Source organism: Mauremys reevesii, linkage group 2, assembly GCF_016161935.1.
Source record: "Mauremys reevesii isolate NIE-2019 linkage group 2, ASM1616193v1, whole genome shotgun sequence".
Taxonomy (NCBI): Eukaryota; Metazoa; Chordata; order Testudines; family Geoemydidae; genus Mauremys; species Mauremys reevesii.
This window is the reverse complement of record NC_052624.1, coordinates 223,299,143-223,323,552: the sequence shown is the minus strand read 5'-3', so window position 1 is coordinate 223,323,552 and position 24,410 is coordinate 223,299,143. Positions and strand designations below refer to the sequence as shown.

The 24,410-nt window shown below is 40.9% G+C and overlaps 1 protein-coding gene across 6 annotated transcripts in view; it reads left to right on the top strand.

Moving 5' to 3' along the window:
• TOX (thymocyte selection associated high mobility group box) overlaps positions 1-24,410 on the top strand; it is a 275,138-nt gene that overhangs the window by 113,124 nt on the left and 137,604 nt on the right. For 2 of the 6 annotated variants that reach the window (XM_039528068.1, XM_039528069.1), the window contains exon 2: positions 18,603-18,668. In XM_039528068.1, coding sequence (XP_039384002.1) covers positions 18,603-18,668 — 66 coding nt within the window. Of the gene's footprint in view, positions 1-455; positions 486-3,736; positions 3,866-4,449; positions 4,501-8,023; positions 8,158-18,602; positions 18,669-24,410 lie in introns of those variants that run through there. The other 4 variants (XM_039528072.1, XM_039528073.1, XM_039528074.1 and 1 more) reach the window with 4 other exon arrangements.

Here is a 24,410-nt window from a genome sequence, read left to right as displayed (position 1 = left end):
TCCTTTAATTGCATTTTTATCACTCAATGCCTCACTCTGTGAAATGTATTTTCAGCCAAGTTTTATACAAAATACATCAAGTAATGTCATGTTTCTACAAAAACTCATAAATATGATACAAAATAGCATGTAGCAATTCTAAAATCTATTCTGTTTATTAGACATTGTGCTAAACTGCTTCTTTCCTACAGCAGGAGTACGGAATCTTGGGTGGGAGCAGCCATTTTGTGCTGTACTGCCAGCAGAATCTAGCTACAGAGCTGGCATAACAGGCCATGTGGGGTCTTTCCAATGCAGGGGGAATTCTCCAGTGGTACAGAGCAGGCACGGCAGGCACTATACCATATCCTAATCTGTACTACTGATCTAGGGGTATTGCCAGAGGAAAGGGTCACTGCTGGAGCTTCCCCATGCCCTGCTGATCCCCAACTGCCATTTCAGCTCCCTGAGGGACAGAGCAAGCACATCACTGGTGGAGTGCAAAGGTTAGCTTCACCCCACCTTTGCATATCTCCCATTCAGCTTACATCTCAGCCAATTGCTGTGTTGGTACTCAGGGTACACAGGACTGTGAGTTCCCTTGTTACTCCTTTCCCCAGCCTCTACTCTGAAAGAGACTTGCTTATGCTTAACTGGGTGTCTGGTCCCTGACACCACCAGCCTCTGAGCCACCAAAGCACTTTCCTTTTGGCTATGCCAGCCCTTACTTTGCCTTGCAGGTTAAAATTACATATACTCAATCCTCAACCCCTTTGAAGCATTCCTCTGTAGTGTCCAGCCCCTTCTTCACTGAACACTCACAAAAATACCAGGTCTGCTGTCCCCAAGGGAACAGCATACACACCAACTTGCATGATGCAGCTCAGGATCAGCTTCTTGCTTAAAGCTGAGCAGCACTGAGATATATTTATAGTGAAAAGAACAATATGTTTATCAAAGATTTAAGACTTAAGAGGTAGAGAGTAAAGATAATGGAAACACAAGGGTTACATATAAAACAAAATCATAAAACACTTTCTAGAAACTAAACTTAACAAGCTAACCTCCTGTCTAAAGAAGTTTGTCAACCCAAATGCCCTTTGCAGCATTTCAGCCAAGGCTGGTTGTGATCCCATTTTGATGAATGTAATCGCACTGCCAGATTACTTCCTAGGGATTGGATTTTTTTTTTTGCTTTCTACTTTTATTCCTAAAGTTCACTGTCTGTGCTCTGAGTAAAGATAGCCCCTTGTGTGCAGCTGCCCTGTTGATTTCACATCTGCCTGTTGACTTCATATGTAGATGTGTAGCCATTGTGCTTAATTTACAGACCAACAGAGAGACAGGTGAATAAACTTCTTTTGTCTGACAGAAAACCTGTTTGTCAACTTTGCCTTGATATAGACTTTAGAACATACTTTCAGTATACATACATAACTCCTTACATAGTATCTGTATGTACATTTCACAATTATATAAATGACCAATGTGACTCTGGCTTTTATTTAACTCTTCATGATATTCTTTGGTGAGATAGAATGTACATGCCTGGATCAGAATATTCTTGTAACCCCTCTTGCCAGTAGGCATTGAGGAGTTTGGGGGTCAAAATTGCTCTGTTGCCAAAACAAAGGACAAAATTTACGCAGTTGATCCCACTGTGTTGTTTTTTTTATTTCTGAATTTTCAGTGTGGTCTATCACCACACCACTATGTGCTGTGATTGCATCAGCTGTGCCCTGCCAGGGTTGGCTGAGTCAGAAGACCTCCAAAGCATACATATCATAGATGTTACAGGAAACTGTATTAGTGATACAATAGGTAGACCTCTTCTCTCTGAGTCAATACTAAACCAATTCTCCAGTGTGTGGCCAGGGACGTAAGAGTGGATCTTCAAGGGTACTCAGTGTTGTCCTAACTCTCCTCCCATTGAAATCAATGGGAGTTTTACTACTGACTTCAGTGAGACCAGAGTTAAGGCAAAATTGAATGCTTTTGAAAATCCCAATCCAGTGAGGTTATGATCTTAATGAAATCAATATCTTGATCACCATTTGTGATTAAGGCAATATTTGCAAGAGTAGGAGGTTAATCCCTATCTACCATCCAAATTACACATCCAGTTTGATAAAATATTCATCACTTCCTGTCTTAAGTTGCTGTGGAATGCGTTATCGAATAGTCTCTATTTTTCATGCTGGAAGTGGCTGCATTTCAGTGATGGATTTCTTTATCCATCTGTAAAGTTTGTATTTCAGTGTAAGGGCTGAAGTCTGCTCTTCGTCCACACACAATAACTGTAGGAGTCATTGGGAGTTGCATGTACTCAGCTGAATTTGAGCCAGTGTTCGTAAAGTATTTTGGTATACTTTTTCATGAAAGGTGGTGTATAAATATATTATGTTAAATATATTATATTATAATAAATATATTATATTAAATGCTGAAACCCTAGTGTTTAGGGGTTCTGAGTTCTGGAAGTTACAAAGACGTGAAGGGTTTTTTTGGCTAACTTGTTCTCAGAAACCCAAGCGAATCATAAAAAATCTTCCATTTGTCAGTGTTCAACCATCTCCTTTCCCCCCTGGACATTGCAATCCAGTGCAACAAAGGAAATTAAAATCTGCCTACAGAATATGTAGTTATTTGGTAAAGAATGAATGAGTCGCTCCATTTACACGTTTACTAACCTACATTTTCTTTTGAAGACTGTTTAACTAAAGAGTAAACTTGAGTGTAAGTTTCTTTATATTTATATCCAGACTTTTTTCTAGAAAGAGACGTCTCCCATTGTGCGTATTGAATTACAGCAATGCCCAGCAGTGACATTATAACTCAGATGCAGCTGTAGTTTGCTGTATAAACTTTGCCTGTCAGGTGTTTGAAACCGATGCTCTAATATTAGGCATCTGGTGGAAAAATTGAGTATATTTTTATTTTTCATATTTCTGGTTAGAAAACAAAGTAACATATACAAACTTATATCCAATCTTAAACTGACAGAAGTGAAGTAAATCCAAGTAAAAGCTGTTGCCATATCGTGGAATGTGTACCCCATTCGTGCCTAGATATTGCAGTACATATAATATATCAAACATAATCCACAGTTTCCAAACCCTACATAGCAGGATGAGTTAGAGGAATGCTAATTCCACAAATGCACTAGAAAGTGCAACAGCTTTCTTCCTCCTTTTCCAGTCTTCCTTCTCTATCTTTACATATCTCTCCTTTTTACACTCACTGCACTGAGTGTATCATTTATCGGTTAATAAGTTGTCTGACAAGATAGCCACTTTGTACCTAATTGTTTAGTTTATTTATGTATTATTGATGAGCCCAGACTTGAACTCTGCTTTCCTTAGAGGCTGCTTGATAAATCTATTGGCTAATCCTGTCTAAAACACTGAATTACCTGTTGTAGCATATTACATGACATTGCTTTTACTTTGTATTCCTGAAAGGACCTGGTTATACATTTCCAATGTGCTGTGTTTAACAAAAAGAAATAAAATCAGTTACATAATTCACATTGCTCTGTGTTAACAAAGCTCTCCCGCAATGCACTGTAATGTATAAAATACTTATTCAGCTTTCAGTCAATGTGGTGACTGTTGTGGGGGCAAACAACCTGACTAGTTTTAAGATCGAGCTTGATAAATTTATGAGGGATTGTATGACAAGATTGCCTGTGACAGAACAATAGTTAGAACACTGGAGTTCCTTCCAGCCCTGTGTTCCTAAGGCTTTGTCTACATTACCGCGGGATCGACACTCCGGTGATTGATGTACCAGGGGTCGATTTAGCGGGTCTAGTGAAGACCCACTAAATCGACAGCAGAGCACTCTCTGGTCAACCCGGTGTTCCACCGGGAACGAGAGGAGTAAGGTAAGTCGAAGGCAGAGTGTCTCCCCTTGACCCAGCTTGGTGTAAACACCGCAGTAAGTCGACCTAAACTATGCCAACTCAAGCTATGTTATTCGCGTAGTTGGAGTTGCGTAACTTAGGTCGACTTACCGTGGTAGTGTAGAAATAGCCTAAGAGCCCACACATCTAAAAGCTGTTCTGAACTGCAAACACTGAATTACTATTAGACATGTAAAACACTTAAGTTGCATATCACTAATAAGCTGGAAAAATAAAACCGTTGGAAAATGAATCACTTTATTCATACCAAAGCAATAGTTAAAATTTCAAACCATTGATTTAAACACAAAATTAATTTCCTATCAGAACATGTATCTATTGACATACATTTTTTTGTCTTCTGCAATTATTTTTTAACTTTAACCTGCAGGTGCTTACACAAAAGGAAAGAGAATTGCAAGAAATGTAGTTGCTTTTTGTAGAGCTCAGGGAGAAACAGTGCTGCTGCACGACTAGATCTTTATGAATTCCTCTATTAAGAATTTAGCCCTTTCAAATTCCTGGAGCCTTTTAACACTTCTGTTAGAAGAATATCACCAAACAAACATGATCACCTTTAACAGCGTTCCTTAAAATCAGAAGAAACTAAACTGCTAGTAAGTGAAACTAAGTAGAGTTTAATTTCAACTAAGTAGAATTTAATCTCCTACTTATGCTTGAAATCAGCAGAATTACACCAAAATCTAGAGCAGCGGTCTCCAACCTTTTTACACACAAGATCACTTTTGAATTTAAGTGCAATGCAGGATCTACCCTGCCCCTTCCCTGAGGCCTCGCCCCTTCCCTGAGGCCCCGACCTGCCCACTCCATCCCCTCCTCTCTCTATCACTCGCTCTCCCCCACCCTCACTCACTTTCACTGGGCTGGGGCAGGAGGTTGGGGTTCGCGAGGGGGTGTGGGCTCTGGGCTGGGGTCTCCGGGATGAGCCTGGGGCAGGGGGTTGGAGTGCAGGAGGAGGTGAGGGGTGTGGGCTTCGGGAGGGAGTTTGGGAGCAGGAGGGGGCTCCAGGCTGGGGCAGAGTGCTGCGGTGCAGAGAGAGTATGGAGTGCTGTCTCCAGGAGGGTGGTCAGGGCTGGAGCAGGGGATTGGGGTACGGGAGGCGGTTCGGGGTGCAGACTCCTGCCAGGCAGCACTTACCCTGGGCAGCTCCAAGTCAGCGGTGCAGCAGGGCTAAGGCAGGCTCCCTGCCTGCCCTGGCAGCACGCTACTCCCAGAAGCAGCCAACACACCTCTGTGGCCCGCTGGGGGGGCATGTGGCTCCTCACGCTGCTCCTGCCTGCAAGCACTGCCTCTGCATTGACTGCAGTTCCCCATTCTCAGCCAATGGGAGCTATGGGGGTGGTACCTGCAGGCAGGAGCAGCGCATGGGGGCCACAGGGACATGTTGGCCACTTCTGGGAGCAGAGTGGGGCTGGGGCAGGTAGGGAGCCTGTCTTAGCCCCACTGCGCTGTGGGACTTTAAGCGGTCAGAGATCGCGATTGACTGGCAGAGGCTCCAGGATCGGCCAGTCGATCATGCTCTACAGGTTGGTGACCACTGATCTAGAGTAACGCAACAGTAAATCAGGCACCATTTGTGTAAAGAGATGTTTCATTCTAAACTTGATTCTAATCATGGGCATATTTTTTCTGCATACTTCCACATGCATGTTTACCATTGAATTCAACAAATTTTATGCTTGCTTTTTAAAGAAAAAATATAGAGGATCAAATGTTGTTTTTATTTACACCTACATTACCTTGTTGCCTGCCTTGGGATTGGAAGTCTGCAAATTAGAGAAGAACATTTCCCCCCACCTTCCTCTACTCCCTCTTTTCAATTGACCATAGAAATAGAGGATTAAATTAATTTAAGTGGTGTTATTCCAGATTCATTCCACTGTAATTTCGAGTAGAATTTGGCTCTTTAAGAATAATTAACTATAAACATTGTACATTAGCTGTGTTTATGCAGACCCATGAGTGGGGCTGCAACAGAGGAGAATTGGGCCCCATAGCTTAAAAAATGTTTGTATAATTTCAGTCTTCCACAGCAACACACAGAGCATTTTAAAAATTATTCAGTCCAGTTATTTCAACTTTAATGTGCACTTGCTTAATGTTCTTAGTTATAGAAGATGATGGTAATTTTCTTAGCAGAATATTAGATCAAGAGCAAGGTATGTTAATAATACAGTAGTTTGTACAGAGAGGTGAGAGAATATAATATGGGGCACAAAAGGATAAGGCATAATTTCTGTGACATTAGTATTATAAAGCACTTTAATTGATTAATAAAATGGATAAAGTATCTGGCTAAGTTCTGTGATCACTGAACTAAAACAAAAATGGTGATGTGATAGGGTAAAACAGAAGGAGATATTTTTATACTGTGGGGAAAATGCAGTATCCACAGCTAATAAGAAACCATTTTACATCATAAAAACGTTATAAGAACAGCTTTATCAAAGTAGTTTACATTTAATCACATTGTATTAAATTTTAAACTTGTATTAGCTCTTTAAAATTGTTATAAAATTAACACAGTAAGATTAATAAGTTGCATTGTATTGTCATTTTAATGCAATTAATGTAGTTGCTTTGTTGTGTATGTTCCTGTCAAGATACACTCCTGCATTTCCACTGACTCACTATTGTATTGGGCCCCCTAAGACCATCAGCACCTGATTCCAAGGATTCGACACCATACCTGCACAAAGTGTGCAACAAGGAGTAAGGGGTGGAGGGCTTAGGAGCAGAATCCTCTATGTCCAGGGGATGGATATAGAGCATCTGCATAGCCTGTGTATGGCTGTTACTACAGTTTCAAATCAGTAGAATTATCTATGGCCCACTATGCAGTTCATATATGCAGGGTAAAGCCCATGGATCCACTTGGTTATAGATTCACTGATTATGCCCTTGCATTACCTCAGACTGCTAGCAGGGAGACCACTATGGATAGGGTTGCCAGGTATCCAGTTTTCGACCAGAATGCCCGGTCAAAAAGGGACCCTGGCGGCTCTGGTCAGCACCACCGACTGGGCTGTTAGAAGTCCGGTTGGCAATGCTGCAGGTCTAGGGCAGGCTAGTCCCCACTAGTCCTGGCTCTGCGCCGAGCCCCGGAAACGGCTGGCAGATCCGGCTCCTAGGCGGGGGAGAGGGGGGGTTATGGGGCTCAATGCGCTGCTCCTGCCCCGAGCACTGACTCCGCACTCCCATTGGCCAGGAACTGCGGCCAATGGGAGCAGGGGGGGCGGTGCCTGGGGGTGAGAGCAGCACATGGAGCCTCCTGGCCTCCCTGCTTAGGAGCTGGACCTGCCAGCTGCTTCTGGGGTGCAGCGCAGAGCCAGGACAGGCAGGGAGCCTGCCTTAGCCCCACTGCGCTGCTGACCAGGAGCCGCCCGCGGTAAGCCTGCGCCCCAACCCCAAGCCTCTGCCCCAGCACTGAGCCCCCCTGAACCTGGAGCCCCCTCCTGTACCCCAAACCCCTCATCCCTGGGCTCGCCCCAGAGCCTGCATACCCAGCTGGAGCCTTCACCCCCCCATATCCCAACCTCCTGCCCCAGCCCAGAGCTCCTTCCCACACCATGAACCTCTCATCCCCCATCTCACCCCAGAGCGTGCATCCCCAGCCCAGAGCCCATACCCTCTCCCACACCCCAATCCCCTGCCTCAACCCACAGCCCCCTTCCACACTCTGAATCCCTCAGCCCCACCCCCCAGCCTGCAGCCTCCTCCTGCATCTCAAACCCCTCATCCCCAGCACCACCCCAGAGCCCGCACCCCCAACCCAGAGCCCGTATCTCCTCCTGCACCCCATTCCTCTTCCTCAACCCACAGCCCCCTTCTGTACCCTGAACCCCTCATTTCTGGCTGCACTCCAGTTAGAGCCCTCACCATCTCCCTCACCCCAACCCTCTGCCCCAGCCCAGTGAAAGTGAGAGTGCCTTAGGGAGTGTGAAAATTATTCTGTGACGATGCTGTGGACAGAGTCGATTACTCAGGAGGTTCCTTCCAGTGCTAATATGTATGTTTCGTTGTCACATGGTTGGCCCCTTGGGAAGATAGTAGCTAAGGTGCTGATAACACCAGGTTTGAGCAACTTCTTCTAGCTGATTCACTGTGAGAAATGTACAGTTATTATAGGTCCAGAGTGTTCTGACCTGGAAAAACGATAAGCTGCAGTGAGAGAGGCTCCCCTTATTGGGGATGGAAAAGAGGAGGAGATGAATAGCTGTCATCTTTAAAGCATTCTGGGAAAAGGATGACAGGTAAAACTATAGCTTGATGTTTGACTCTTTGCCTCTGTAACTAAGGGGAAATAGAAAAATACTTGTATGCAGGGGTCTTTTAAAAAAAGAGAAAACAACACATCTAATAAATAAGTACAGTATTGTCACAGTCTTCTTAATGAACGATAGGTGTAACAAATTATACATCATCACAAATTATAAATAAAAGATGGCATGGGATATTTAACTCATAACATGACCTACCATGTTGAAGGTCAAATTTCAGCTTAGAAGGCATATAGAACACCCTTAACTATTTGTTTCAAAAAGTAGCAGTACAAGTGATTTCAGTGCAAGTGTAGAACTGTTGAAATATTATTAAGAACAAACAAATAGATGAAAATCTGCAAATATTTTACTGTCACCATTTCCCTCTGCTTTTAATGAAAAATTTGAAAATTCCCAACCAGCTTTACTTTTGCATGATCCTTTTTTTATAACACAGAATAGGCACAGCAGCAATCCAAACGAATCTACACTGCCCTAGCTGTGTGCCTCAATTTTCACCAGGGCTGGCTCCAGGCACCAGCTCAGCAAGCAGGTGCTTGGGGCGGCCAAGGGGAAGGAGCGGCACGTCGGGCTCTTCGGCGGCAATTCGGTGGCGAGTCCCTCAGTCCCTCTCGGAGGGAAGGACCTGCCGCCGAATTGCTGCTGAAGAAGAAAGCGGCGCGGTGGAGCAGGCTTCCTTTTTTTTTTCCACTGCTTGGGGCCGCAAAAACCCTGAAGCTGGCCCTGATTCTCACCCCTACGCCCTCCTAGTGAGGAGATGAGTCATGTCTCCATGCCAGTTAGTTCTTGATATCCTTGCTGAGACTGCAAATGGGAGTCATTTGTTGTAGTGCTATATTTTGATGGGGACCCCACCAGCAGTTTGACTGAAGGCTTGTCTACACTTGGAAATTTATCAAAATAACTATTCTAGAATAACTCGCCATGTGGACATCTTATTCTGGAGCAACTGTGTGATAGTGATTAAATTTGGTTATAACCAGCCTGGCCAGATTTGAACCAGCCATCTAGAAAGGATCAATTACCAATTATTTGTGGTATCTAGCCCCTTGAAAATTACACTGCACATAAATATGAACTCAAGTGTTCTAAATAATTTGATTACCAGAAATTTAAGGTATTTTCTAGCCTGCAAGGCTTGCACATATTTATGGAATTAGGGTGTGAGCTGACAAAACTCTGAGCACTTTGGCCTGATCCTAACATTAAAGCACATACCTGAGTATGTTACATGAGTAACCCCTTTCACTTCAACAGGGTTATTTTCATGCTTAAAGTTATGTATGTGCTTAAGTGCCTGGCTGCATCGGGCATGATCAGTACCTTGTATGATCAAGCCCGTATTCAGTTTCTTAAAATCAGAATGAAAGGAATTCCATAATCTTCTTTTCTCTCGTCTTTTGTACAGGTGGCTGAGAATATGTAGGCAGGACCCTCCGCTTACCTAGCTATGGTTACCTCTGATTTGACTCTAAAGCCTCTCAGTGGTATAATAAGGCTCTTTTGGGAAATGGTTGAGTTTTGCTTATGTACTGTTTTGTTTTAGTCCACTTTATTTCCGTGTTTCTCTTATGCATAAACTAGAAGCAGTTTGAGAAGTATTCCTAAGCGTTTCCTCAGGATCTGTATATCCCCTGCTTTCTCCATAAATAACACAGTGGGCCAAATTCTGTCCATGGGTCCATGCACATGGCTTCCATTGAAGTCATGCCAGGGTATAATTTTGTCCAATTTGTGCAGAGTTCATTCTGTAAGGTCTAAGGAGCCACTATTCTGCTGTGGAAGCTAATAGAGGTAGCTGTGTTTTTTGCATAGTTACTTGTGTGTACTTCCCATCACCTCTATCTTTGATTTTTAATTTTTCTTTTTTTTTTTTTACCTTTTCTTTCACAATGTCCCACTTAAGAAAGGGTCCAGAGGAAAGAGGACAGAAATGGATGTTCACTAAAATTACACTGACAGTGAAAATGGGAAGTTATTCTCTGTAGGGCTCTGATTCTACTCTCACGACCATAGACTTCAGTAGTGCAGAATCAGGCCCGATCCTGGATGTGGCCAGGTTTTTGGGGTTTTGAAAAGGTCAGAAGCCCCAAAGTATAATAGTTTTACTCAACTATTATGGGGAAAAAAATGTCTAGTTTCAGTGGTTCAAGTCTCTCTGTGGGTGGATACATCTATAATTCAGTTTGTGTTGAGTAAAATAACAACACAAGCCTTTGCCACTGCAATCTCTGTTTGCATATTTAACAGGTGCTCTAGATGCAAGAAATAGTTTATCAAGTGATTCAAGACTGCAGGGCTCTTTTTTATTTAACATTCAAGGTTAAAGGGCGCTGGAGACCAATTGAGGTAGTTCATAGTTCATCCCTGCATGCCCACTATTTTCTGTATACATTTACACAAAAAACTTATATAGTACCCCATTCTTGCTTGTGCTGTCTTTGATACATTCCGCTATGTCTGGACTTTGCCATCCTTCTGTCAGTCTCATCCTACTTCAACTAGCCTGCTGTGCTCAGTAACGCATCTTCAGCGCTCTGTATGGAGACTAACAACTTCAAGGATCTGTCAGGTATTGACACATGCAGGCTCAAAGCAGAACAACACCCTCTGTTCACTTCTACATTGACCTTTATTAAGTGTACTGGAAATATAAAAGCTGTGGTGCAATCATTCAGATTGGAGTCACCATGGTGTATTAGATATGTAATCTGCATGCTTGAAAATGTACACTTCCTTGTTTTGGACTCAGCAGACACTTGGACTCCACCCCTTCCCATAGTGAGAGCAATAAATAGCAAGTTAGTTTGGGGAATAAGTTAGAAAAAAGCCTGGAGAACTTAAACATAGTGTCTAGGTATACTACTGAAGAAAATCTAAACAATTATACAAGTCACCAGTGAAATGATAATACATCTTATGAGTGGATGTGGCAGAAATTGTGTGCTTTTAGAAGACTTTAACAATTTTTTTTCAAAATTTGTTTGCATTGAAAATTATCCTTTCATAAAGATTTGAAAATGTGTGCTGTTACAACCTGACTTGGTACCACTCTGCATGGTCACCAGTCTGTTGTGAGTGGATGCAATTGCTGGGTCCCATATGCTTCTAAATCAACTGGTTCTGGACAGAGTTGACACTGTTTCTAGCTCAGGGTCTATAGGGCACACTCCCAGGCTCTAATCTCTTGTCTGATACCCTTCCTTCCCTGGTGCATGGGACTCCACAGTCCATCTGCTGTAGACCCCGAAACCAGTGCCTCCAACCCAAGTCACCTAATCACTTACACACACTCCTGCAGAGCTCCACCGAGGCTGTGGGAGGTCCAAGCTTCTAGTGTAACATCTGTGGGAACAGTGTGGCTGGCAAGCAAAGAACACAAGCTTAGCAAAGGAATTTCTTAATCACAAAGACTTTACTCTTAAAAGCATGAGAGAGTTACAGATCTTTGCAAAATAACTAAAGTTCTGAGATGCACCCTCCCCTATCTGATTTCACTCTTTGTTTTAGAGTCCAAGGTCTGTTGGCAGTTTAGGCTAGGCAAGTATCTTTTACCCTCTTTCTGCTGCATATCCTATGTGTGATGATGGTTGGCCCATGGCTCAGAGCAGCATCCTGCTCTTAAATCTCCTTTTTAAATATCTGCCTCCTTTTGCCATTGTTCCTCTGGGGCACTCCAGCTCACTCCCCCTGTCATGTTGACTCCTCCTGGAGGCCCCTTTGTAGAAAAAACACTGGGGAGTGGGGCAGTAGTTGAAGGACAGTCACAGTTGATGGCCTTAGATTGACCTCCAGAAGGCTTCACTGTGATGGTCCTTCAGGTGAGATTTCAAACATGTTTCCTGGGTAAGGTGCCTCTCTGCAATGTATTACAATAACCTGTCTTGGGCAAGTTCAGACATGTATTCAGCACATAATACAAAATGGAGTTCATAATTCAAAATGGAGTTTACACTTTGATACTGACATATCCCCACTCTGTCACATCTGCCATTAGAATATTTTACCAGTGTACCATGAGGATCGTTTTTCAAAAGTGCAATAATGTCGCATTTACAGAGCAATTCTGTTTTTATCTTTAATGGTTTCCATAACAAGATCAGCCTTTCCTTTAGCATAATCGTTTGATGATTTCTGTTTGCATCCCATCTTTGCTTTAGTCTCATTATGGCATCTCTTAGTAACAGAGAACGTCACTTGTCATTAAGCATCCTCAAACAAGACTGCATTTGGTTTTTTTGTTTGTTTGTTTTTAAAACCTAGTTTTAAAGCTTTTTCAGGATTAGTGGATTTTTGGTAATACAGGTTAACAACAATATCTACAAGCCACAAATATTAAAATTATATATAAATCACTAGTGGATTATACATCATCTTTTATGCAGTTTTGCACCATTGTGCTTAAAAACACAATGAAAAGTGTTCACACTCTGTCAAAGAAAGATCTAAAGGTACAAAGGTGATTTAAAGGTACAATTTGAGCATAGATTTAAATTAATAATTCACTTCCAATCTTTGGTGGAAGTTTTCATAGTTAGAAAGCATGACTAGAGGCATAGGCTCAGAAAATCTGTAATGTATTTTGGAGAAGTCAAGACACCAGGTCCAGAAGCTTTCACATAATAACTGAGTTTACTAACACACAATAGCTATAATCTATTGTATGAGGTATCTTTTCTATGCCCCTTTCCTTTTAGTCTCTCTGTGCCTTGGTAACTCATTGTAAAATGGGTATAACAGCACTTCCTTCCTCTCATCCTTTGTCTATCTTTTCTATTTACATTTTAAGCTCTTTGGGACGGGTATCTCTTAGTGTTTGTACTGCACCTAGCACAATGGGGCCCGGATCCTCGTTAGGGCATCTAGGCACTATCATGATACAAATAACAATAACAGCAGGAGCCTTGCCAGTTTTTACTGCTGTTTTTCAGCTCCTTTTGGGCAGCAGTAAAATCAATAAGCACCAGCTCAGTTTATTCTGCTCCTGTTTGTGAAAGCTAAGAGCAACGATGGAGGCAGGCGCAGAGGCTATTCACTGAGGAGGGGAGCCAAAAATGAGGGCTGAAATGAGTAACAGAATCACCCCCACCTTCTTGCAGCAGAGGAATCACAAAGCAAGGAGAGAGGCAGAGGTGTGAAGTAGCAAAGAAAACCCTCACCCCCCCCACAAGGAGCTAGTAGGCTCTGAGATGGGGTATGGGGTGACACAGGGAGAAAGCTCCTTCTCTCTTCCCACAGCCAGAGTAGGTTGAGGGAGAGTGATGGAGTGTAAGGGTAGGTCCATACTTACCGCACAGGTCGACGCGGTGAGTTCGACTTCTCGGAGTTCGAACTATCGCGTCTAATCAAGACGCGATAGTTCGAACTCCCCACGCGCTCTGGTCGACTCCGGAACTCCATCACCGCGAACGGCGGTGGCGGAGTCAAACTTGGAGCCGCAGAGTTCGACCCCGCCGCGTCTGGACGGGTAAGTCAGTCGAACTAAGGTAGTTCGACTTCAGCTACGCTATTCGCGTAGCTGAAGTCCTGTACCTTAGTTCGACACCCCCCCCCTCGGAAGTGTAGACCAGACCTTAGATGCAATGGACACTTACTAGCTGAGGGTAAATGTGGAAGACTGAATCCCTTGAGCAGGGTCCAGGAACAGCACTCAGGTAAGAATGCCAGCACCCTCCCTGTGTGAAGCTTGGTTTCTCATCTGTATGTATTGCCCCAAGCAGTAATGTTCCTGACTCTTGTATATACCTAGGTTTAATCCTCTCACTATTACCATAGAGCATCTGGGACAATTTCCAGGGTTTTCTGGTGGGGAATGGATGAGAATGGGTATGCTGCCAACACTTCCCACAAATGTCCCGTGAGTTGTATTGAACTGCATCTGAGGCAGGAGTACAACTCCCAGGTTAGCTTTTTAACCCATTCTCCAATATCACCAAAGGGACCCAACCTGATCCCATCTCCCCCACAGTTTGCAAACCATCCCTGAAAAGCACTCCATTCTGACATTCTGGCTGCTACACCTTCTCAAAAGTCTCAAAAAGTGGCCAGATCCCACTGCCAAACACACCTGCAACCCCCCCAACTTCTTCACATGAATCTTTTCCAAATCCATAAAGTGACAAAGGGTGGGAAATGTCATGGCTTTTGTTTCCTCTCGCTGCATACATTCCCTTTGTCTTCTTTTTCCATTATTGACCTCCTGCTTTATTTCCTGCTACCCTAGGGTTGGCCCTAGGCATTTTGTTGCCCAGGATGGAAAATGGTTTTGGCCTCCCCTCCCCAGAAAACCCCAACAACCTCGATTTGGCACCTCCCCTCTCATCCCCTGGATATCAATTTGGCAGCCCCAGAAGTTGGCACCCAGGGTGACCATCATTATCATTTGCCCCAGAAACCAGCCCTGCTGCTACCGTGTAATTTTTGCAGCCTCTCCCAATTTCTTGTATCCCTTGAACCTTCTTTCTTTTCCTCCAAATTCCTCGAAGTTAACTTCTTTTTACATTGGTGTCTTAGGTTGGTGCCCTCATCAACAATGTCTCATCAGTTACTAAAAAAAAGAACAAGGAGTACTTGTGGCACCTTAGAGACTAACAGATTTATTTGGAGATATGCTTTCGTGGGCTGCATCCGATGAAGTGGGTTTTAGCCCACGAAAGCTTATGCCCCAATAAATTTGTTAGTCTCTAAGGTGCCATAATTACTTCTCTTTCTTTTTGCGGATACAGACTAACATGGCTACCACTCTGAAAGCTGTCATCATTTAGTGTATTTGTTTTTTGCAAGTTTAATTATAATGCATTTGAGACATAGTTTTTTCTATGCAAAAAACTGATGTACATTTAAGGTCTTGTATAAATAATGAATAATAATATGACTGACTCTTACTATTTCATAATTCAAGTATCAGAGGGACAGCCATGTTAGTCTGGATCTGTAAAAGCAGCAGAATCCTATGGCACCTTATAGACTAACAGACATATTGGAGCATGAGCTTTTGTGAGTGAATACCCACTTCATGCATCCGACAAAGTGGGTATTCACCCATGAAAGCTCATGCTCCAATACGTCTGTTAGTCTATAACATGCCACAGGACTCTTTGCTGCTTTTACTTCATAATTAGCATTGTAAAATAGCTTTAGGACTCTGGACGGAAGTAGGTTCCAAATGGCTCTCCTTGATGTCATTTTTCTATCAGTAATGCCCAGCTAATGCACAGGTGTAATTGAGTTCCTAACTTGTATACAAATTGCATTTCGTAACAGCAGTGAGATATTTCAAATATTATGCCACATGTGTCTGAAAAGAAGCTACCTTCGGTACTGTACAATGGAAATTCCAGCTGACCATCTCATTGTCATAACTGGGATGGAAGTTATGTATGTTTTATTTTATAATCATTTAAATAAAAATCCTTTAAATAAATATAATCATTGATGTGCTTCTGAATATATTAGTTACTGTTCTAGGTGTCATAGTGTTTCATAGTAGTGTGCTATAGTGTTCTTAGTTTGCTCTTACCCAAATGTCTCATGCAGTACCACTTCAATATGAAAAGAAATGTTGTGAGGAATAGTTGTTATTATATATCAGATATTGTATTAGCATTCACTTTGAACACATTAAAATGAATGGATTTGAAATCTTCCCTTAATAGTACCAGTGGATTTCAGAGCCAAGTATAAATCTTAGATGAAATATTACATAATAAATATGTCTCACATATAGGTTGCTTAAAAGCTGGCTCAGTTAGCTGCCTTCCTTTGCTTTTCATGTTATATCTGGACAAAAACATCCACATTCTAAATGGTGCTTTGAGGTCTTTACAGTATGCACATTTGCAATCAAATCACAGCAGTTGTGGAAGAAGGCAGAGAAGTTTAGGAAAAGTTCTTGTAGGTTTAGTGTGATATGTAAAACAAGACTATTTTGGTCAAGCTGGAACAAAGATCTTGTAGTCTGAAGGGTCTTTGGGTCAGATTTTAGCTGATCTGTTGACTCACTGTGTGACCTTGGACAAGTCACTTGACTCTTTGTGCCTAATCAATCCAGCTGTAACGCTAGATAAAAGTAGGACACTTTCTGAGTTAAGCTGTGCTGGTGAAGGATGTGTGTGTGGTGTAACATGCATGCATGCTTTCATGCATATAAGATATCCATGAGCTATAAAATAATACATAACAAATGGTGAAGTTATGTAATGTTAAAGGTAATGTTGATTTCCATGGGGTTAGGGCTCTGTCCTGCAACTTATTGAGTGCCCTCAATTGCTATGAAAATCAGAGGGTGATGAAGTCACTCAGTACTGTAGGGTAGGATCCTGCAGGATCAAACTTTTCATCAGTAAAATGGGCCCATCTGGTAAAATTATTTTCCCAGCTTTTAGAAAGACTTTTTTTTTAACCCTTCCCTTATTTGAATGTAATGGGTAGTGGCATTTTTCTGAGCATGTGCTCAAGCCATTAATCTTTTAGCTGTTGAGTACTCCTTTGTATTTATGATTAGTTGCAAGTATGGGCACATACTCAGTCTGCTTCTGTACTGTTAGACTGTGCTGTAGCATGTGCGTCAGATATGTTCTTATAACAGATGTGCTGCAAAAGTACATATCTTGTGAGACTCTGGATATATTGAGCGATATACTACACATATGTCCAGCAAACAGAGTGGGCCAAATATATTTTAAAAAATCATAAATATTTTTGCCAATAAAATCTCCAGCTATTGTTTTCTGTTGTTTGTATTTGTGAATATTCAAAAATTCCTGCGTCTTTGTGGAGAATAATAAGTCTCAAAACGTTTAGAAATTTTGTGACGTTTCAGGAATATTCATCTGAAAATTCAACCCAGAAAAATTTTTCTATTTTTCATTTGTTGTTCTCTAGCATTAAAAGTTTCATCCACCCAATCCGGCAGAAACACCACCATATCACTCTGCCCAATTGCACACTACAAATGACTAGTGATTAGTTGAAGGGAACAGTTTGTAAACAAACTATAGGCTGAAAAGTTTTTGTCCTAACTATTTTTGAATACTTATGAACAACCCAATTAGCTCATAATTCTAGTGAAACTTTGGATGTTATATTTCCTGGGGCACTTTTGTACTGGAGTCTTTACTTTCTGTGAGACCACAGATGTGTTGTTCAGGATACCTCCCTATGACCTTGTGGATGAAAAATGGTCAGGGTTGGCCTACTCTCACAGAAGTCAATGAGTAGATCCTACTGTCTTTGGTAGGAATAGGGTAAGGTCAAAGCTGAACTTTTTTTTTTTAAATTCCACCTTATGTAACTTGCCACTCTTTTTTGCCGCATCGTCAAAATAATGGCCCACTTCCAAAATATGTCACTCTGAGTATGCACAGATGGGGTCAGGTGAAAGTTATTTTAAACAGACCTAGTAACAGCTGGAAATTCTCAGTTGATGATTGAGGGATGAGCATTCCTGTAGCTCTCCATATCTATTCCAAAGGCTTGGAAAGGTTTCTCCTAACTCTAGATTGCATATTAGGACTATAATTACTCACCCTGTAAATTTGACACAGACATTTGAAAGAGTATGAAGAGAGTTCTGTGGGCACAGTGTTCAGATTACATAGTACAAAAAAAGTAGTCTCGTGCTTTTTTGTGGTGATACCTGACCAGCCTTATATTCTAGCTGTTTCATTCCATGCAGACCTTCCCTTCCTAATCAGCTTCTCTCAGTCTTGTTTTTGTTATATCTAATTCTGTTTTTAAAAGAAGAAAAATCAGTTTGCACACAAATTCCATTCATTTTATTTGTTATAATTTACTGAAGGGTAATTTCACAGTTATGTTTGTTCGTATTCATTTTTATTTACACATCAAACACACTGTCCAATTATGCCACCCAGTTTTGTAAGTTCTGTATTTCAGATGTTCAAATGACTGAAATTTGCTTAAGCACCTTCTTCTTAATTTCTGATTTGGAGACATTTCAATAAGGTGGATTTTAATTTGTTTTGAAACTTCCAAACTTGTTCTTGATCAAAATGTAAAGTTAGAATCCATTAAGATGCTGCATTTTAGTACATTTTCCATTATCATCTTCCTCTTGTCAGAAACTGTGCAATTTGCTTAGTACTTCATTGCAACCAACAGCAGAATGTATACATGGTGCACAAAATGAGCCATTTTGTTTTAAAACAGATTGCAGATGAAAGGAAACCATTCATTGCTTGCTTGCTTGCTGTAATTACTAGCGCACTAATTACTCCAAATCACTGACATCCAGGGTCAATAAGGATGACAACAAGAACATCAAAGAAAAGATGCACACATGCAATTACAAGTCTTCCAAACTGGGCTACAATATTATTTTATGACTACTGTTTTCCAGTTGATGCTGAAAAACATTCAAGATTGCTGAATGTTTACTATTATTTCATTCGCAGTTTGACGGTGACAACATGTATATGAGTATGACAGAGCCGAGCCAGGACTATGTGCCAGCAAGCCAGGTGGGTTAATTAATCTTCTCTGCCTTGTTTCAAATTGTAATTAAACAAATCCAAAGAGTTGCATTGCAAATGAGTGGCACTATCAGTAACTGCTGCAATCAGGAATAATCATAATTTATAAACAAAGCATTTAAGCCTTCTTTCCAGTTAATGAGATAGAGCTGATAAAACACCAGAGTTGGCGTTTGTTGAGAGATACTACCTTGTTTCCTCTCCAGAATGCAAGCAGCTGTTTTGCCAGCATGATCTTTCCTAAACAGTTGTTTTACCTTCAGGAAATAAAGCCTTTACAGGTGCAGGTTATTTGTTTATCTGACTGCAGACAAGTTAATCATTATAAGCTACACTACCGCAAATAGCTTTAATTATCACTCTTAGGCCAGTTGTAGATGAAGAATTGCATTTTTAACAGAAATCGTATGGCTGAGGAATGTTGCCAAGGTTGCACCATTAGTGTTAACATAACGAGTCTCTCAAAATCTACTGCTGGGGTTTATCTTGCAGTCAAAAGAGTATAATATGGTCTAAATTGTTCAAAATATTTTGGAGTCCTTTTTACGGAGAATTTGCAAGGAACAATTTGTAAGTTATCAGAACCATTAAAATGTGGCATATGTCCACACGTTGAAATTTTTTCATCTAAGTTAATTTCATTTTAATTTATTTTAGGCTTGTAAAACTGAAGGAGTGCCATTGCTTTTTAAAAACAAAAGCAAAGCAACCTGTGTCTGGGTGCATGCAGTCATATGCTGAGGGAGAATTTGAATTCTGATTCTGTTGTTACATTCCAGATATTTCAGTCATTTCAGTTCTGTGTCAGTGAATCATAGTGACAGCAGCACAGGTCGATTATTTAAGCTGGAGTCGTACGAATTGCTATAAAGAATCAGGATAGTGATCCAAGTAGCCCACTACCCATCTCAAATAGTGAACAGTCTGATACTCTTCTGCATGACAAAAAATATGGGCTTACATGGAGATATCTTGTTAAGTGGAAAATTAGTTTGTTTGCATCTTGACTAGTAGATGAGCTATTGGGTAGATGGGTATAATCCCAAGGTTGAATGAACAGTCTTGGAAACTGACATAAAGCTAAATGTCTTTATAAAGAAGCATTTTTAGATAGTCATGCTTATCTACTCAAATTTAATTTATAGGTTTATTCTCTTTCATTCTTTAACTATCTTTTATGTGAGCTGAGCTATATTATCAGTCAAAAAGCCCATCTTTAAAATGTGAATGTTCCCACCACATTACCTCCCTGCCTGCTGTTGAAGTTACTGTAAGAATGTCTTTGGAAGACTGAACTTTAAATTTAAGATTCTTGTATGATTGAACTCATTCAGCAAAGAACCCTCCAAGATCCAGAGGTAGTTTTGAATAGAATTGTTTGATTAAAAAATGAAAAATTATATTACTAATTTTTTTTCTAACCATTAGTCCAAAAACTGTACTGACAAGTTTAGTATTACTATTAGATTAAAGCAACCTAGTATCATCTCATTTATGCCTTAAGGGTTTTGAAGTGCAAGGGCTAATTGAATTTGTTTGAAACAGTAGAAATACAAACTCTGTGAATGATTGCTGTTATAAAGCAGCTGCTACCTTTCAGAGCATCATTGTCTGTCTTAAATAGTTTTGAATCAAGGATTGGAAATTCACATTATACATTAGAATGATTTTCTTCTGTTGATATTTTTATACTTTGTGTGTGCATAGTTTGGATAATTTAAACTGAAGTGTTTAAAAATAACAATACTCGTTTTAATCTTTTATGATGCTTCAGAATGTGTTTACTAGGTGCTTTGTTTCAGTTCCAATCATCTGATCTTCCACAAAAAAATCTTATCAAAAATGACATTTCTATCATTTAATTATGGAAACTATGAACGGTAACTAGATAATTATCTTTTCATATTTCAACTTTGCTCCCTAATATTTCCCGAACCTCAGTATCTCAAAGAATTCAGATGATGTAAAATAGTACATATTGCAGAGTGAAATAAAGTTTAGACATCAAAATTGTGATGAATGGTCTTGGAAAGCTGAACTTTGCACTTCAAATTCCTTTTGTTTACTGGAATGTGTTCATATTCAGGGAAACATCACCTTGTGTTATTGTAAGGGTTTTTAATCAATGTATCCCCTTTAGGCTAACATAATAAAAATCCAGCCATCAAACAGGAAAAATACAGTTTTGATCCTTTTTCTACATAACACCAAACATCTGCATAGCCTGGTAATCCAAGACAACTTGCCTCACAGCATCACTCAACAATTATCATTTCTGTTCAATTTTCAAATCAGTACATGCTTTGGGACTTATAGACTAAGTTGCTAAGTAGCAACATATGGCTCACTACTGTTCCTGTGATGTTGCTGCAAGCAAACAACATAATTCTATACTTGAAATGATTTTTACAGAAAGCCAGTGTTGGAACTGAGCCAGAGTGTAAGTATACAGTAAAAATTAATGATATTCTTTTAGACTGTCCCAAAAGACTGTTTGGCACTGCTATCTCTGTATATATTTTATATACATATGTAAGTATTGTATTTTTGATTATGATATACTTAGTGTAGGATTGCACATTGCAAGCAGCTTCTAAATGAATTACACCAGCCATACTAGCAACATATCATAAAGCTACATGACATTTTCATTGTTAATTGAACTTCAGTCTGAGAATATTTACCATTTTAAAACAAAGCTATGCCAACTGCCATGCACAGCAAATTCTTACTAGTATATTGTGTTCTACACATACCTGTAATTGGAATTATGGAGACAAATTGTTCTTCATATAAGTCCTCCTCATATAATTTGTGGGTCAAATACAGCACAGTATAAAATTACATAATTTCTTTCTAGACACGATACATAATATTATACAAAACTCCATTGCACAGAGCCCTCGGAGACCTTTGTGGTTTGCCTGGGCTCCATGGACATGAATGGTAAAGGGGGCAACTGTACAGACTGCACACAGCTGCCAATCCCGTCTTCTCTCCCAAGTAGTAGAGTTTGTGATTTGGGGCTGCATTAACCTTCACAGCCCCAATGGGAAGAAAAGAGAGGACCAAAATCCAGTGAGGAATTATTGGCTGCACTTGGAAATCATTCCTGTTCCAGCAGTTCCACAACTCTCATTGGCAGAGTGTGAGTTGATCCCTTTCCTATATACTGGGTCTGAAAGTCATCAGAAGTGTTTGGCCTAGTGTGGCCAGTCTGATCTTTGCTAAAATACAATAGTGATAGGTACTTTAGATGTACAATAGATAGACTGATCCTGTTTGTGTGTTGTTAAAAACTTCCCATGCCCCTTACTGCTATATTATTATTATTTGTATTGTTGGTATTAATGTAATACCTCGGAGTCCTAGTCATGGATCAGGGCCCCACTGTGCTGGGCGTTGTACAAACACAGAACACTGACCTGCTCCAAAGAGCTCACAATCTAAGTATTAGACAAGAGACAACAGATGGATACACACAGACTGGGGGAGTCCAAGGAAACAATGGACAGCATTGGTCATCATGATAAAAAGTGATTTCGGTTCACCAGTGGCCTAACACACAGCTGTAGACTTACCCATTTCTTCTTATTTCCTTCTGTTCTACCCTAACTTCCCCAACGGGGAGCTAGTAAGTCACTTGTTGTAAGGTGGTGTAGAGTAAGGGAAGTTGGGTTGGATAATAGGGTTAGGTAGTTGTGGGTGGGAAGACTGGTGAAGTTATGTTTGCAGCTCCTATCCGCTGGAGAGCTAGATTTTCAGGTCACCATTTGGGTCCCCACATGAGGTATGGCTGTTCATTGCAAGAGCGTCAGACCATTAAAATAACCCTGATAATGCTATACCTGATGGTGCATCAACAACTGTATTTAAAAGAACAGAAAAAGTGTAGCTTTGATTTTAGGGGCTAGACAGTATTATTTTAGAGATTTTTTTTATTGATTAAAAAAATTAGCTTACACAAATTTAAAAAGCAGGAAACAAAAAAATAGCTCTGAAAAGTACACTTGTATGTGCTTGGGGACAAAATCTACCTTTGGATCCCTGTGTAGAACCCCCAGTGAAGGATGTAGGAGATGTATGCACTGTATGTGCATTCAAGGATAGAATTTTGCCCTTAGAATTTTTTCCATATTTGAATACCTCAGGTTTCTTAAAATAACTAAACTGACTAGAATAAATTATGGACTATTGGTCTTTAAATTAAGGGCTTTTTCAAATACCACAGAAAAGGCATAATTCAGCCAAAATATTTCTTTCCCCTCCTTCTACTGAAATGATTTGAATCAAATTATATGTAGAAATAAATGGATTCAGAGTTCTGTGCCAGAAGAGAATGTAAATGATCCTGTTTTGCCTAAAAAAGCACATAATATATTCATATATGTTATTACTTATTATTTCTTTTGATTGGTACCCGCAGCATACCTTGCTCTGTACAAACTCCAAAGAAGGCAAAGGCCTGGATCCATAAAGGTACTTAGGTGTTGCGATGCTGAGTGTCATAATGCCTAACTTTTAGGCACCTAAAAATCACTGGAACAACACTGTGATCCACAAAGCCTAGGTTAGGTGCCTGGGCTCCCTATAGAATGCATGGAGAGAGATGGGCATCTTTTAGAGCATGTCTACACTTACCTCCGGAGCGATCGATCCAGCGGAGGTCGATTTATCGCATCTAGTAAAGAAACGGTAAATTGACCAACAAGCACTCTCCCATCGACTCCGGTACTCCACCGGAGCGAGAAGCATAGGTGGAATCGACTGGGGAGTGTCGACACTGCAGTGAAGACACCGGAGTAAGTAGCTCTAAGTACGTCAACTTCAGCTACGCTGTTTTCGTAGCTGAAGTTGCGTAACTTAGACTGACTTAGCTCGCCCCCTCGACTCCCAGTGTAAACCAAGCCTTAGAATGGGATCCACAAAGCCAGCACACTAGGCAGCTTCCCACCTAAGCTAGCCAGTGGGAGTTTCTGAGGAGAGAGGTGTATCCTAAACCCCAGCCATCTGATGGAGATAGGACCCTAAATCTAGATTGCTGGGTGGACTATGGGATATTCTTATGAGGGTCTCCCTCAATCTCTCCTATTGAAAGTGTTCCAATTAATTAAATAATTACATATTAATTGGGCCAGAGAAAGAGAGTGAGAATCCCTCTATAGTCCAGGGCACTCACCTGAGAGGTGGTAGATCTCTGTTCATATCCCTTCTCATAAAGCAGAGGGTGGATTTGAACAGGTGGTCTCCGATATACCCTACAACTGGCCTAAAGATTACAAGGTTCCTACTTCTTCTTCCACCTCTCTCTCTGCCCCAGCTGTTTTCTATGGAGTTAAGTGGCATCTGAGCATACCTACTAGATTGCCCTTCATACCCAGGTGTAGAAACTTAAGCACTTAAGGCACTTTTAGTGCAAAAATGTAGATACTGAGTTTAGGCGTCTGCACGGTTCAGTGGCAGCTGAGCAGGGGTTTTGTGGATCACAGTGGTGCCTAAAACTGGGACTTAGGCACTTAATCTGTGTGTTAGGTTCATAGGTACCTTCATGGATCAGGCCAAAGTCCCTTCCCTGAGGAAATTGTAAATATACCCTTAGTATAAACAGTATTGCCAGTCCCAAGCCTTCAAAAATCATGAATCAGGCCCCTCAAAATCATGAGGTTGGATAAAAAAGTCGTGAAATTTTAAACATAACACCTTTTATTTGCCTTCTGCTTTTAAGCGTTT